Source organism: Heterodontus francisci, chromosome 25, assembly GCF_036365525.1.
Source record: "Heterodontus francisci isolate sHetFra1 chromosome 25, sHetFra1.hap1, whole genome shotgun sequence".
In the NCBI taxonomy this organism is placed as follows: Eukaryota; Metazoa; Chordata; class Chondrichthyes; order Heterodontiformes; family Heterodontidae; genus Heterodontus; species Heterodontus francisci.
Genome location: NC_090395.1, coordinates 65,959,126 through 65,972,457, shown reverse-complemented (window position 1 = coordinate 65,972,457; position 13,332 = coordinate 65,959,126). Strand labels below are relative to the sequence as shown.

The 13,332-nt window shown below is 42.7% G+C and overlaps 1 protein-coding gene across 1 annotated transcript in view; it reads right to left on the bottom strand.

Moving 5' to 3' along the window:
* Positions 1–1,979: 1,979 nt before the first annotated feature.
* The window catches only part of LOC137383954 (guanine nucleotide-binding protein G(i) subunit alpha-3-like), a 57,784-nt gene continuing 46,431 nt past the window's right edge, over positions 1,980–13,332 (bottom strand). Inside the window, exons 7-9 of the mRNA XM_068057393.1 lie at positions 8,745–8,898; positions 8,062–8,264; positions 1,980–7,804 (exon numbers count right to left, since the gene is read on the bottom strand). Of these exons, the coding sequence (XP_067913494.1) occupies positions 8,074–8,264; positions 8,745–8,898 (345 nt within the window). The 3' untranslated portion in view covers positions 1,980–7,804; positions 8,062–8,073. The remainder of the gene's footprint in view (positions 7,805–8,061; positions 8,265–8,744; positions 8,899–13,332) is intronic.

Sequence of the window (13,332 nt, the reverse complement as noted above, 5' to 3'; positions counted from 1 at the left end):
GGCAGCAGGGGTTGTCTGTTTCAGATGTGCCTCAGTGTAGTTATTGCTGAGCTGGAAGAGTTGAGTTTCTCACTGGTGAATGGCAGGAAACCAGAGAGGGATGTGAAGTCACTGGCATCACATGGGCAGCAGGGGTTGTCTGGGAAAGGCTTGGTGAATGTACAAAGCCCAGCTGAGAGTTCAGATTGGAACAGGCCACTCTGACATTGACAGAGCAGCCAGGATAGCTGCAGCAGATACAACCTCCTGGACAGCATGTAGGCACAGCAGCACAGCGAGGGGCTGCAAGGGGAGGATGACACTACCCAAGACATTGGGTGTACAGCCCAAGAGTCAGCCACCTACAAATGACAGAGCGCCAGTGCGTAGCAGTCTGTGCCTATCTAAGCAGACAGTCTTAGTCCTGTGTGCTCTGATCCACAATAACCTGAGGCTTCACGTCCCCCACGACAGTCACTTACCTGCAGCCGTCAGGATCTCCACCACCTTGAACTTCTATGAAACGAAGTTGTTCCAGGAATCAGCTGTGGACCCAGGTGGCATCTCATTAGATCATCAGGTAGGTCACAGATACCATTAGACACAGATGGGCCTGCACTGGCACAGAAGGCTTTGGGCTCAGCCTCCATTACTGGATTTCCTCAGCTGCAGGGCATCATCCATGCAGCCATCAAAGCACCCAGCGACATGCCATCAACAGGAAGAACTTCCACTCCCTCAATGCCCGACTGGTCCGCAACTGCAAGAGCTTCCTCAATGTGTGCGCTCGCTTTCCTGGCAGCCGCCATGACACTTTCATCCTTTGCCAGTCCAGGCTACCTTGCTCCTTTGCGCCATCCACCAAAGTGCATGGCTGTCTCCAAGGGCAGAAGTGAAATCTCCTGAAGATATGCTACTGACCCCATTTCAAGACCCCAGACGCGGAAGAAGCAATGCCACATGCTCAGCAGGTTTGTGAAGTTGCGATTCTGGTGTTTGGATCAGTCGGGTGGCAGCTTCCTGCAAGGGTCTCTGTCATTGTGGTGGTCTGCTGCACTCTCCATAATAAGGCCTTCCAGAAAGGTGAGGACCTTGAAGATAGTGAGGCCCTGGGAAGAGACAGATCAGGAGGGTGGGGGGGGGGGGGGGGATAACACTGAAAAGGCCCCCAGTGCACAAGGTGGCCTCCTCCTGCCACCCTCCAAGAGGAGGACAACCCTCCTCCCTCTCGGCCTCCAGCATTAGACCCAGGTAGGCATCGATGAAGCAAGGTCTACTCTACTCCGAGCACCAGACCTCCAGGTCCCCTTTGACAACTCACTTCCCTCTGGTGCTATGGAATGCAGATCTCTCCCTCAAGATGACCAGCAGCCTCAGTGACGACTGCTGTGGGAGTCTACATGAGCCCCATACTTGATCTGACTCACAGCCATTTTCAATGGCTTAGAGGGACAGGAAACCCATCTCCATATTAGCCTTTCCCACTTGAAAACTGCAATCTGAATCAGCTGTCCAGAAGAAGCAGGTTTCAGACCCAAAACAAGACCCGGTTTCGGTTTCCTGCCTCCATAATGAAAATCCAGCCCTTGGTGTGATTGTGGAATTTGCCTTTTTTCCCCCCATGTGAGCACCAAGTATTGCCTTTAGGCTCCAACATGGCTCATATGGTAACCCAACATTAACACTGCAACACCACCACAAAAGGGAAAAATTAAAGGCAATTAATTAAAGCTCGGAGAACTTGGTGGCCAGGTATCAATTTGAAATTTACAACTGTATAATTTACCTGAGGTACATGGGTTATGACTGAACAAATGACGTACTCAAGTTGCAATGTTGATGATTTCTGTCCACTCATATGTTTTGTGGCTTAGCTAAGTTTAATTTTCCCTGCAATGGTGCTGGTAACAATGATAGTTCATTACAAAGGCCTACAAAAAGAATCAGCAAAATATTGCAGTACTAAGACAGTCAAAGCAAGAATTCAGTCCAGTGACAAATTTCAAGTTCCAAATCATTTATATTTTTCTCATTTAGAACTGCCACTACAGTAACAAAGGAAGTCTGTACAAACAAGACTCGTCTACCCATAAAGCACTAAATGTTAAAACAATTTACTAAATGAAATAAAACAAACAGTAGCAGTTTGGCACAAATTTACAAAATACTCAAAATAGCTCAGAAAGATATTTAGTTTAAAAAAGAATCAATACATTGGATGATTAGAATGTCAATCAGAAATTATCACAGTTCATTGTCAAAAATTAAGTTATCCAAATAACTGCAACTTCGTAGTAGTCATCAATGTTGAAACATGCTGAGGTACTATCATGGACATCAAATGGACTCAAATGTGAACAGATGAGTGAATATCATATGCAGCAAACCAAACTAAACAAAGCTCTTCCTCTATCAATCCCCAAAGGAAAAGGACAACCAGCTAATTCTACCTAAAGTCTCTGCCAATAGCCTTCTGTAACTTGCTGTGAAAAATTATGCACTAACTGCCTGTGCTTACTTGCCTTGTAATATTCATCCTCCCTTCCATCTGTTTTGTTTGTTACTCTTCCTAACAATTGATTGGAGACCAGGAACTTGCTATGTAGGGACTTGGTACAAAATGAACCCATGTTTTTAAATGTACTTTTCCCACTGGACGTTTATATTTCAACATATGTATTCTAACGAATGTTACTTTTATAAATGTTTTAGTATTCTTCAATGAACAAAAAAATTATAGGCTACATATATTCAGTACTAGACAACTTGGATACAGGAGTCCACCCTTTGGCGTGCATGTTATGCCAGTCTACTTTAATCCCACCTTCCAGCTTACTCGTAATGTTAAAAATCTGCCTCCAAGTATGTATCCAACTCCCCTGTAAATATCACTTATTGGTATCACATTTGATATAATTAAGTAAAGAAAATTCTTCCAACCCGCTATAAGCACTATCCCAGCAGAATGGTAGACCACATAGGGAATTCCACCTCAAAGGCCATTATCTTATCGAGTGGTAGCACTCTATGTGCAGAAAACATTGCTTAACCTGCATTAGAAGCATTTTGTTAACATACCAAACATCCAGTTATCAGCGAGTTTTCAGATAAATCCCCTCAAGCTCCTCTTGGGATATTAGATGTACATATGCAATGTAAATGCAAATGACCTTGTATTCAAGTCCGTTTTGACAGCCTCCAGAATGTTTTTACCAATACTCACCAACTTAAACACCTGAGGCCCAACAGGAGCACCCATGGAGAACTTTTAATCAGCCAAGTGAATCCCAGCAAGGAACTGGAAACCACCACAGAGTTGCACACATCGAGTTATCCCTGAAGCAGACAGCCTACATTCCCTTTTAATGCTGAAACTCTCTCTTCAGAATCCCACCTCCATAGCTGTGCTTTGCTTTATTTCTCCTGACAGCCTATCACCGACTCCCACATGTTCCATGTTCAGGTGAAACCAGAAATTGCACACACCATCCTACATGAGAGATTTCTACTGGATATTCTCTGCTGTAAATTAACAGATGCCTTAACTGGCCACATGAAATGAACAATTGAGTAGAAGGTTGTAAATTGTATGGAATTTGAGGAAAAATTGCATTCATAAAAGGCTGAAGACAAAAGACCATGCCAGTCGCTTCAAGATGTAAAAAAATCTCATAAGCCACAGCCCATCATAGAAATGCGGTAGGCAATTGTCTTTATTCTTAAAATGCACAGCATACTTAGAGAAATGAAACTGTTTTTGAGTACAATTGATTACTTTTCACACTGAATGTTTATATTTCAACATATGAATATAGACATACAATGGCTATCCCCCCCCCCTCCCCCACAGGTGTCTCAGATTTCCAGATAACATCTCCAATTACAACAAACTGAGGATTGATGTTAGTAGTTAAATTAGCATTGTACTACACACTGAAATAATGTAGCCACCAAGTTCTTGTCTAGCATATCTCATACTTTATTTTAGAGATACAGCACTGAAACAGGCCCTTCGGCCCACAGAGTCTGTGCCGACCATCAACCGCCCATTTATACTAATCCTACACTAATTCCATATTCCTACCACATCCCCACCTGTCCCTATATTTCCCTACCACCTACCTATACTAGGGGCAATTTATAATGGTCAATTAACCTATCAACCTGCAAGTCTTTGGCATGTGGGAGGAAACCGGAGCACCCGGAGGAAACCCACGCAGACACAGGGAGAACTTGCAAACTCCACACAGGCAGCACCCAGAATTGAACCCGGGTCGCTGGAGCTGTGAGGCTGCGGTGCTAACCACTGCGCCGCCCTACATCAACTCATCAAATTGGCCAATTTATTTTTTTTAAAAAGTAGCCCTCCCCTCACTGATTTATGAGTCACACATCAATTCCTGCCACAGGACTGCTGCTGAGATTCACAAATCATTGAAACTGGGTACAGGAAGCCACTGTTTGGCACACATTCTATGCTGGTCTACTTTAATCCTAACTTCCAGCGTACTTATACGCTTAATAGTCTGTCTCCATGTATGTATCCAACTATGTTGTAAATAATTTGTGGAAGCACTTTTGATATTATAATTCTTACGTAAAGAAATCGTTCCAACCCTCTTTTTTTATTATTCGTTCGAGGGATGTGGGTGTCACTGGCAAGGCAAGAATTTATTGCCCATCCCCAATTGCCCTTAAGAAGGTGGGAGTGAGCTGCCTTCTTGAACCACTGCAGTCCTTGGGGTGTAGGTACACTCACACTGTCGTTAGGAAGGAAGTTCCAGGATTTTGACCCAGTGACAGTGAAAGAATGGCAATACTGTTCCAAGTCAGGATGGTATGTGCCTTGGAGGGGAACTTTCAGGTGTTCCCATGCTGCTGCCCTCGTCCTTCAAGGTGGTAGACTTTGCAGGTTTGGAAGGTACTGTCGAAGGAGCCTCAGTGAGTTTCTGCAGTGCATCTTCTAGGTGGTACACACTGTTGCCACTGTGCATCGGTGGTGAGGCAGAGAATGTTGAAGATGTTGGATGGGGTGCGAATCAAGCTGGCTGCTTTGTTCTGGATGGTGTTGAGCTTCTTGACTGTTTTTGGAGCTGAACTCATCCAGGTAAGTGGAGAGTGTCCCATCACACTCCTGACTTGTGTCTTGTAGATGGTGTGCAGGCATTGGGGAGAAAGGTGAGTGACGCGTCACAGAATTCCTAGCCTCTGACCTGCACTTATAGCCACAGCATTTATGTGGCTGGTCCAATTCAGTTTTTGGTCAATAGTGACCCCCCAGGATGTCGATAGTGGGGGATTCAGCAATGGTAATACAACTGAATGTCAAGGGAAGATGGTTAGATTCTCTCTCGTTTGAGATGGTCATTGCCCAGCACTTGCGTGGTGCAAATGTTACTTGCCACTTATTAGCCCAAGCCTGAATGTTGTCCAGGCATTTCTGCATATGGACATGGACTGCTTCAGAATCTGAAGAGTCACAAATGGTGAACATTGTGCAATCATCAGCGAACATCCCCACTTCTGACCTTATCATTGAGGGAAGCTCACTGATGAAGCAGCTGAAGATGGTTGAGCCTAGGACACTACCCTGAAGAACTCCAGTAGTGATGTCCTGGGAGTGAGATGACTGGCCTCCAACAACCATAACTATCTTCCTTTGTGCTAGGTATGAGTCCAACCAGCAGAGGGTTTTACCCTGATTCTCATTGACTCCAGTTTTTCTATGAGGCCTATCCTAGCAGAGTGGTAGACCACAAAAGATATTCCACCACATGCTCCATGGAATTGTCATAAAACTTGACATCTCAAAATATAGGAATAATAGGAAATCAAACAACATTGTTCTTTTAGAAGGGGCAGCACAGGGAAAAACCTAGAGAACTTAGCAAGATGGATAATGTATGTCTAATACAAACAATAATGTATGATATGGCCATTCGGAAATACAATTAGCATGGGACCCAAAGCCAGGCCTCACCATAGCAAGGCTCCAAACTTTATTTTGATTGAGTCACTTGAAAATTATAATCAAAATTTCCAATGACTCCATCACCCACAATCTGTTGTGCCAAATATGGTTCGGCATTAATTTTAATTTTGCTTCTTAAAATTGTATTTACTGGAGGTAAGTTTTCCAGGCATAAAAGCAAGCAATAACACTAGCAATTCAGTAATAAAAAAGTAGCAAATATGCCAATTCTTGATCAAACATAAACTAATACTCAAAGATTTCAATGATCACCAGAAAATTAATTGGCTTCTCTGACTGACGCCAAAAAATTAGGTCTGTTTGATGAGATTTCAGAGCCATCCTAAAAAATAAATCATGTAGCGACTTTTAGACATTCCATATTACCATAACTTGTATGTGACAATATATATATATTTTTTTTTTAAGAGATGGGGGAAGCGAGACCCTTCCATGCTGTAAGGTTCTATGATCACTACAAAGATAGTCTCTAAGGATGTCTAATTATAAATCATAGTGCAGTGTAACCAGACGTGGCAATGTTGAACAATTCTAAGGCAAGTGAAGCAACCAAGGCACAAGCTATTACGAACTATGGCCAAGGCTGGTTGAATGCTTGGAATAGCCTTTTCAGTGAGGGAAAAAAGGAAGTTTCTGCAGAACTACTACTTTTTAAAAATATATACATATAGATTAGTTTTTTCATGATTGTTTTATTTCTTGTGGTCTATATGGCAGTGCTGTAATATATTATAAAAATAATCAAGTGATAGTAGTACCATACTACTCCACAGATCATGACCATGATATTCAAAAATCTTTTCAGTCACAGTTGTTTCAGAATGTTGTTTAACATTCTGGTACAAACAGGAGGCATGAACTGATATTGTTTTACTGAGTTCCAGATGAAAATCCCTGCATTTTAAAAAAAGATCCATAAGGGTCAAATTTGAAATCAAACTAGGCAAGATTTGGCAACATAATGGGTAATTCATTAGAAAAGTTTGGCTTGATTTTAACTGGCTAGATTTTAACCAAGAAACATTTTTATATTTGGCAAAACTTGAACAATAGATGGCACTTGAAATCCCAATAGCAGTGCATAGTTTTAACCACAGCTACAGGATAATACTAAACCATCAGAAGTTCATAAGTCACAATAGTCTGTGGATCTTAATACTGCTTTCTAACTGGGCAAATACACTTCAAATAATTTACACTAGTGTTGGCCTACAGAAGTTTGTAATGTAGAGTTAGGTTTTCTTTTTGGTGGGTTAATCAGTTCTACCATCAATGTCATAGGATGTAATTTCTTGTATGTTAACAAGAAACACACAAATTAATATAATCCTTGAATTTCATATTGGTCCAAATGCCTTTTAGAACTAGCAAAAGGACTGATGACCAGTTATGACAAAACAAGTTTCAACAATTCATGGTGCTACAAAGTTTAGCTATGTATGGCAACAAATGCAGATCAAGAACACTTAATAAAATGCCTTTCAAAAAAAATGATCTAATGGTCTTAGATTTCACCACCTTTTGGTCAATCAACGCAATTGCATTTTAACATTCAGAAGACAAGATGATTAAACAGAAACAAAGAAGAATGAACAAAACTTTCCTGAACACAATGCTGAATCAGAATAAGTTATGTACTTACTGATTTCAGCCTAAAATGCAGTTTAAAAAAAAGTGTTCATAATACATATTTAGTATTGAATGAATATCTTGCATGCAGCCTCCCTCATGACGTCAGTCATTTTGCTCCAAACCTGTTCACTTTTGCAGGTAGCAGAACCAGGGGATAAAATGGTCCAAGTGCAGGCTCCTTTTTATTAACAAAAGAAAAACCTAAACAAAAGTAATTTTAGATGTTTTTAAAAAATTGCTGTAAGTAAAATACAGTTCATAAAAATGTAAGCTTTACATTCAGCAAGGCAGAGCAATGTTAAAAAAAAATCCAAATTACAGGCTGCTTTGTTCATGAGTTTGTTTAAATATCTAGTAACTTCTAACTCCCTTACTTCACCCTCCCCACCCAAAATACGATAAATGAAACATATTTTGTGTGCTAGCAGCAAATTTGCAGTTGGCTCAGATTACCTCACCTGGATGCGCTCTCAATATAATCCACATTCCTTCAAGTTATTTTTGATGATGACATCTGTCACTGCATCAAACACAAACTGCACATTCTTGGTATCTGTGGCACATGTGAAATGAGTGTAGATCTCCTTGGTTTCTTTTCGTCTGTTCAGATCTTCAAAGTGGCACTGAATATATGCTGCAGCTTCCTCGTAAGTGTTGGATCCTGGTCAAAAGCAAAGTAAGCAGCTTATTTTGCATCAGACTGCAAGAGGGGAAAAGTACTAATACTGCAAATAGAATCCTGTATTATTTCAGATAAATAACATTTTCACATACTAGCAATGGAATTTAGTTTTGAAAATGACTTGACAAAATGTTTAGTATTCCTACAGAATATGTGAACTATGGCATTACCAGGTACAATGCATTTCAGAATTCAAAAATTGCTGAAGGTCTAGCATGTTAAACAAACCTGTGTTTATAGCATTACTCCCTTAACATACATCTAGTTGGGTGTTAGCAAGCCTGTAACTCATCTCTAGCCATCCGTCATTCTATATAGTTTGGGTGGAACACATTGCTACAGTTTATGTAATTGCATTGTATAAACTGCTATTTGATACTAAAAAAAATTGAATTTTGGGTAAAATTATTCCATATCAGACCGTGAACTGTTACTCTAAGGTGGGTAACAATTCATTACCTGCATATTCTGGGTAACAAATTGTTAAAGGACTTCTCTTAATCTTCTCTTCAAATAGATCCTTTTTATTCAGGAATAGGATAATGGATGTGTCCGTAAACCACTTGTTGTTGCAGATGCTATCAAAAAGTTTCATGCTCTCATGCATTCGATTCTGTGGAAACAAAATTCTGTTGCTTGGACTTATAAAACAAACTGCACAAATTTTATCAGTTTAATCCAAAGTTGTCCAACCTTTCAGTGTGGGGGGTGGGGGGGGGCACACTACAATTTTTGACTTTCATAGGGGGCTGGTGAGATAATTTCAGAAAGATAAAATCATTAAAATTTTATCTTACTATGAATCAAAGCAAATGTACATTTTTGTGAAGAAGCTTTAAATGAGAAGACTAATTTATTGACTTACTTTCTCTTCACCATGTCGAACACTCAATTAGCGCGATACCTGGCATTTGTTTGCTTGCATAAGTAGCAAATGTTTGGCCACACACTTGTAGTGATGCAAAGCACTCCAGATAAACTCCAGAAGCTCAACGCCAACTCACAGACACCTCTTCCTACCTCCCTCTGGACCATGACCCCACCACCGAACATCAAGCCACCGTCCAAAGGACTGTCACTGACCTCATCTCCTCTGGAGATCTTCCCTCGACAGCTTCCAACCTCATAGTCCCGCAACCCCGGACAGCCCGCTTCTATCTCCTTCCCAAAATCCACAAACGGGACTGTCCCGGCAGACCCATTGTGTCAGCCTGCTCCTGCCCAACTGAACTTATTTCTTCCTATCTAGACTCCATCTTTTCTCCGCTGGTCCAGTCTCTTCCCACCTACATCCGTGACTCTTCTGACGCCCTACGTCATTTTGACAATTTCCAGTTTCCTGGTCCCAACCGCCTCCTCTTCACTATGGACGTCCAATCGCTCTACACCTCCATCCCCCACCAGGATGGTTTGAGGGCTCTCCGCTTCTTCCTGGAACAGAGGCCCAACCAGTCCCCATCCACCACCACCCTCCTCCGCCTGGCTGAACTTGTTCTCACATTGAACAACTTCTCCTTCAACTCCACGCACTTCCTTCAAGTAAAAGGTGTCGCTATGGGTACCCGCATGGGTCCTAGTTATGCCTGTCTTTTTGTGGGATATGTCGAGCATTCTTTGTTCCAGTCCTACTCAGGCCCCCTCCCCCAACTCTTTTTCCGGTACATTGATGACTGTATCGGTGCCGTTTCCTGCTCCCGCCCCGAACTCGAAAACTTTATCAACTTTGCTTCCAATTTCCACCCTTCCCTCACCTTTACATGGTCCATCTCTGACACGTCCCTTCCCTTCCTCGACTTCTCTGTCTCCATCTCTGGGGATAGGTTGTCTACCAATATCCATTATAAGCCCACTGACTCCCACAGCTACCTCGACTACACTTCTTCACACCCTACCTCCTGTAAGGACTCCATTCCATTCTCCCAGTTTCTCCGTCTCCGACGCATCTGCTCTGATGATGCTACCTTCCATGACGGTGCTTCTGATATGACCTCCTTTTTCCTCAACCGAGGATTTCCCCCCACTGTGGTTGACAGGGCCCTCAACCGTGTCCGACCCATTCCCCGCACCTCTACCCTCACCCCTTCCCCTCCCTCCCAGAACCGTGACAGGGTTCCCCTTGTCCTCACTTTTCATCCCACCAGCCTCCATATCCAAAGGATCATCCTCCGCCATTTTCGCCACCTCCAGCGTGATGCCACTACCAGTCGCATCTTCCCCTCCCTTCCCCTGTCAGCATTCCGAAGGGATCGTTCCCTCCGCGACACCCTGGTCCACTCCTCCATTACCCCCCTCCACTCCTCCATTACCCCCACCACCTCGTCCCCGTCCCAGGGCACCTTCCCTTGCAATCGCAGGAGGTGTAATACCTGCCCATTTACCTCCTCTCTCCTCACTATCCCAGGCCCCAAACACTCCTTTCAGGTGAAGCAGCGATTTACTTGTACTTCTTTCAATGTAGTATACTGTATTCGCTGCTCACAGTGTGGTCTCCTCTACATTGGGGAGACCAAGCGCAGACTGGGTGGCCGCTTTGCGGAACATCTCCGCTCAGTCCGCAAGCAGGACCCTGAGCTTCCGGTTGCTTGCCATTTCAACACTCCCCCCTGCTCTCATGCTCACATCTCTGTCCTGGGATTGCTGCAGTGTTCCAGTGAACATCAACGCAAGCTCGAGGAACAGCATCTCATCTACCGATTAGGCACACTACAGCCTGCCGGACTGAACATTGAGTTCAATAATTTCAGAGCATGACAGCCCCCCACTTTACTTTCATTTTTAGTCATTTTTAGTTATTTTTTCTTCCTTTTTTTTGCATTCCTTTTTACATTTTTTGCATTTATTTCATTTCATCTTAGTTTGTTCAGTTTGCTTACCCACTGTTTTTTTCAGGTTGTTTTTCTTCAGGTTTGCACTTGCTGATGTTCTATATTCAGTATATTCACACCTAATCTGTACTAATGCTTTGTCTTTCAAAACACCATTAACATATTGTTTGCCTTTGCTCCGTGACCTTTTGGTCAGCTATGTGGGCTGGTCCAATCTGCACCTTCTCCTTTGTTATCTCTTGCCCAACCCCCACCTCACTTGTTTATAATCTGTGACTTTTCTAATATTTGTCAGTTCCAAAGAAGGGTCACTGACCCGAAACATTAACTCTGCTTCTCTTTCCACAGATGCTGCCAGACCTGCTGAGTGAATCCAGCATTTCTTGTTTTTGTTTCAGGTTTCCAGCATCCGCAGTATTTTGCTTTCACTCCAGATAAATGTCCATCTGTCAGGCATGATCTTGATCGCTCTCCCTGGGAGAGTGCCCCCTCGCTATGTTGATTCCCCCCCACCCCCGCTCTTTCAGTTCCATGTTGTTGTCCCCCCCCTTCTCTCTCTCCCCTCGCCCCCTCTGTTCCACCCTTCTCACGAACAAAAGAAATAGGAGAGGTAGACTATATGACCCATCGAGCCTGCTCTGCCATTCAATACGATCATGGCTCATCTTGGGCTTCAATTCCACTTTCCTGCCCACTCCCATATCCCTCGATTCCCTGTGAGACTAAAAAATCCATCTATCCCAGCCTTAAATGTATTCAATGATGGAACATCCACAACCCTCTGGAGTAGAGAATTACAAAGATTCATAACCCTTTGAGTGTAGTAATTTCTCCACATCTCAGTCCTGAATGATTGGCCCCTTATCCTGAGTCTGTGCTCCTGTGTTCTAGATTCCCTGACCAGTCGAAACAATCTCTCAGCTTTTACCCTATCAAGCCCTTTCAGAATCTTGTATGTCTCAATTAGATTGCCTCTCATTCTTCTGAACTCCAGAAAATATAGGCCCAATTTACTCGCTTCTCATCCCAGGGACCAATTTAGTAAATCTTAGCTGCACTGTCTCCAGTGCAATTATATCCTTTCTTAAATGTGGAGACTAAAACTGCAGAGTATTCCAGGTGTGGTCTCACCAAAGCCCTGTACAATTATAGTAAGAGTTCTTTATTCCCATATTCCAAACCTCTTGCAATAAAGGCCAACATTTGCCTTCTTAATAGCCTGCTGCACCTGCATGTTAACTTTGTGCGTTCCTTGTACAAGTACCCCCAAGTCTCTCTGAACATCAACACTTACCAGTTTCACACCTTTTAAAAAAAAAATTCAGCTTATATTTTTACGATCAAAGTGAACAACTTCACACTTCCCTACACTATACTCCATTTGCCATCTTGTTGCTCACTCACTTAGCTTGTCTATATCTCTTTGCAGCCTCTGTGTTCTCCCCGCAGTTTACCTTTCCACCTATCTTTGTATCAGCAAACTTAAGATACATTACTCTGTCCCTTCATCCAAGTCATTAATAGTGTGTAGAGCTGAGGCCCCAGCACTGATCCTTGTGGCAGCCCACTATGCACTGCCTGCCAACTTGAAAATGCCCCATTTATGCCCACTCTCTGCTTCCTGTCTGTTAACCAATCCTCTATGCTAATATATTAACCCCAACACCATGTGCCTGATTTGCCTATTAATCTTTTATGTGGCACCTTATCAAATACCTTTTGAAAATCCAGGTATCCTACATATACTGGTTCCCCTTTATCTACCCTACTAGTTACATCCTCAAAAAAAACTCTCAATTTTGTCAAACAGGAGCTCCCTTTAATAAAACCACGCGGACTTGTTCTAATCATACTATGCTCTTCCAAGTGCAATATTAAGACTTCTTTCATAATAGTTTCCAGCATCTTCCCAACGACTGATGTTAGACTAACTGGCCTGCAGTTCCATGTTTTCTACCTCCTTTCTTGAAATGTGGTGTAACATTTGCTAGCTTCCAATCTGACGGGACCATTCCGGAGTCTAAGGAATTCTGGAAAATAATAGCGCATCCACTATCTCTGCAGCTATCTCTTAGAACCCGAGGATGTAGGCCATCTAGCCCTGGGGACTTATCAGATTTTAATCCCTCAAGTTTCTCTAATACTTTTTCTCGGCTGACATCAATAGCCTTAACTTCCTCAACTCTTCTTAGCCCTAGGTTACTGTCTATTTCTAGTATGGA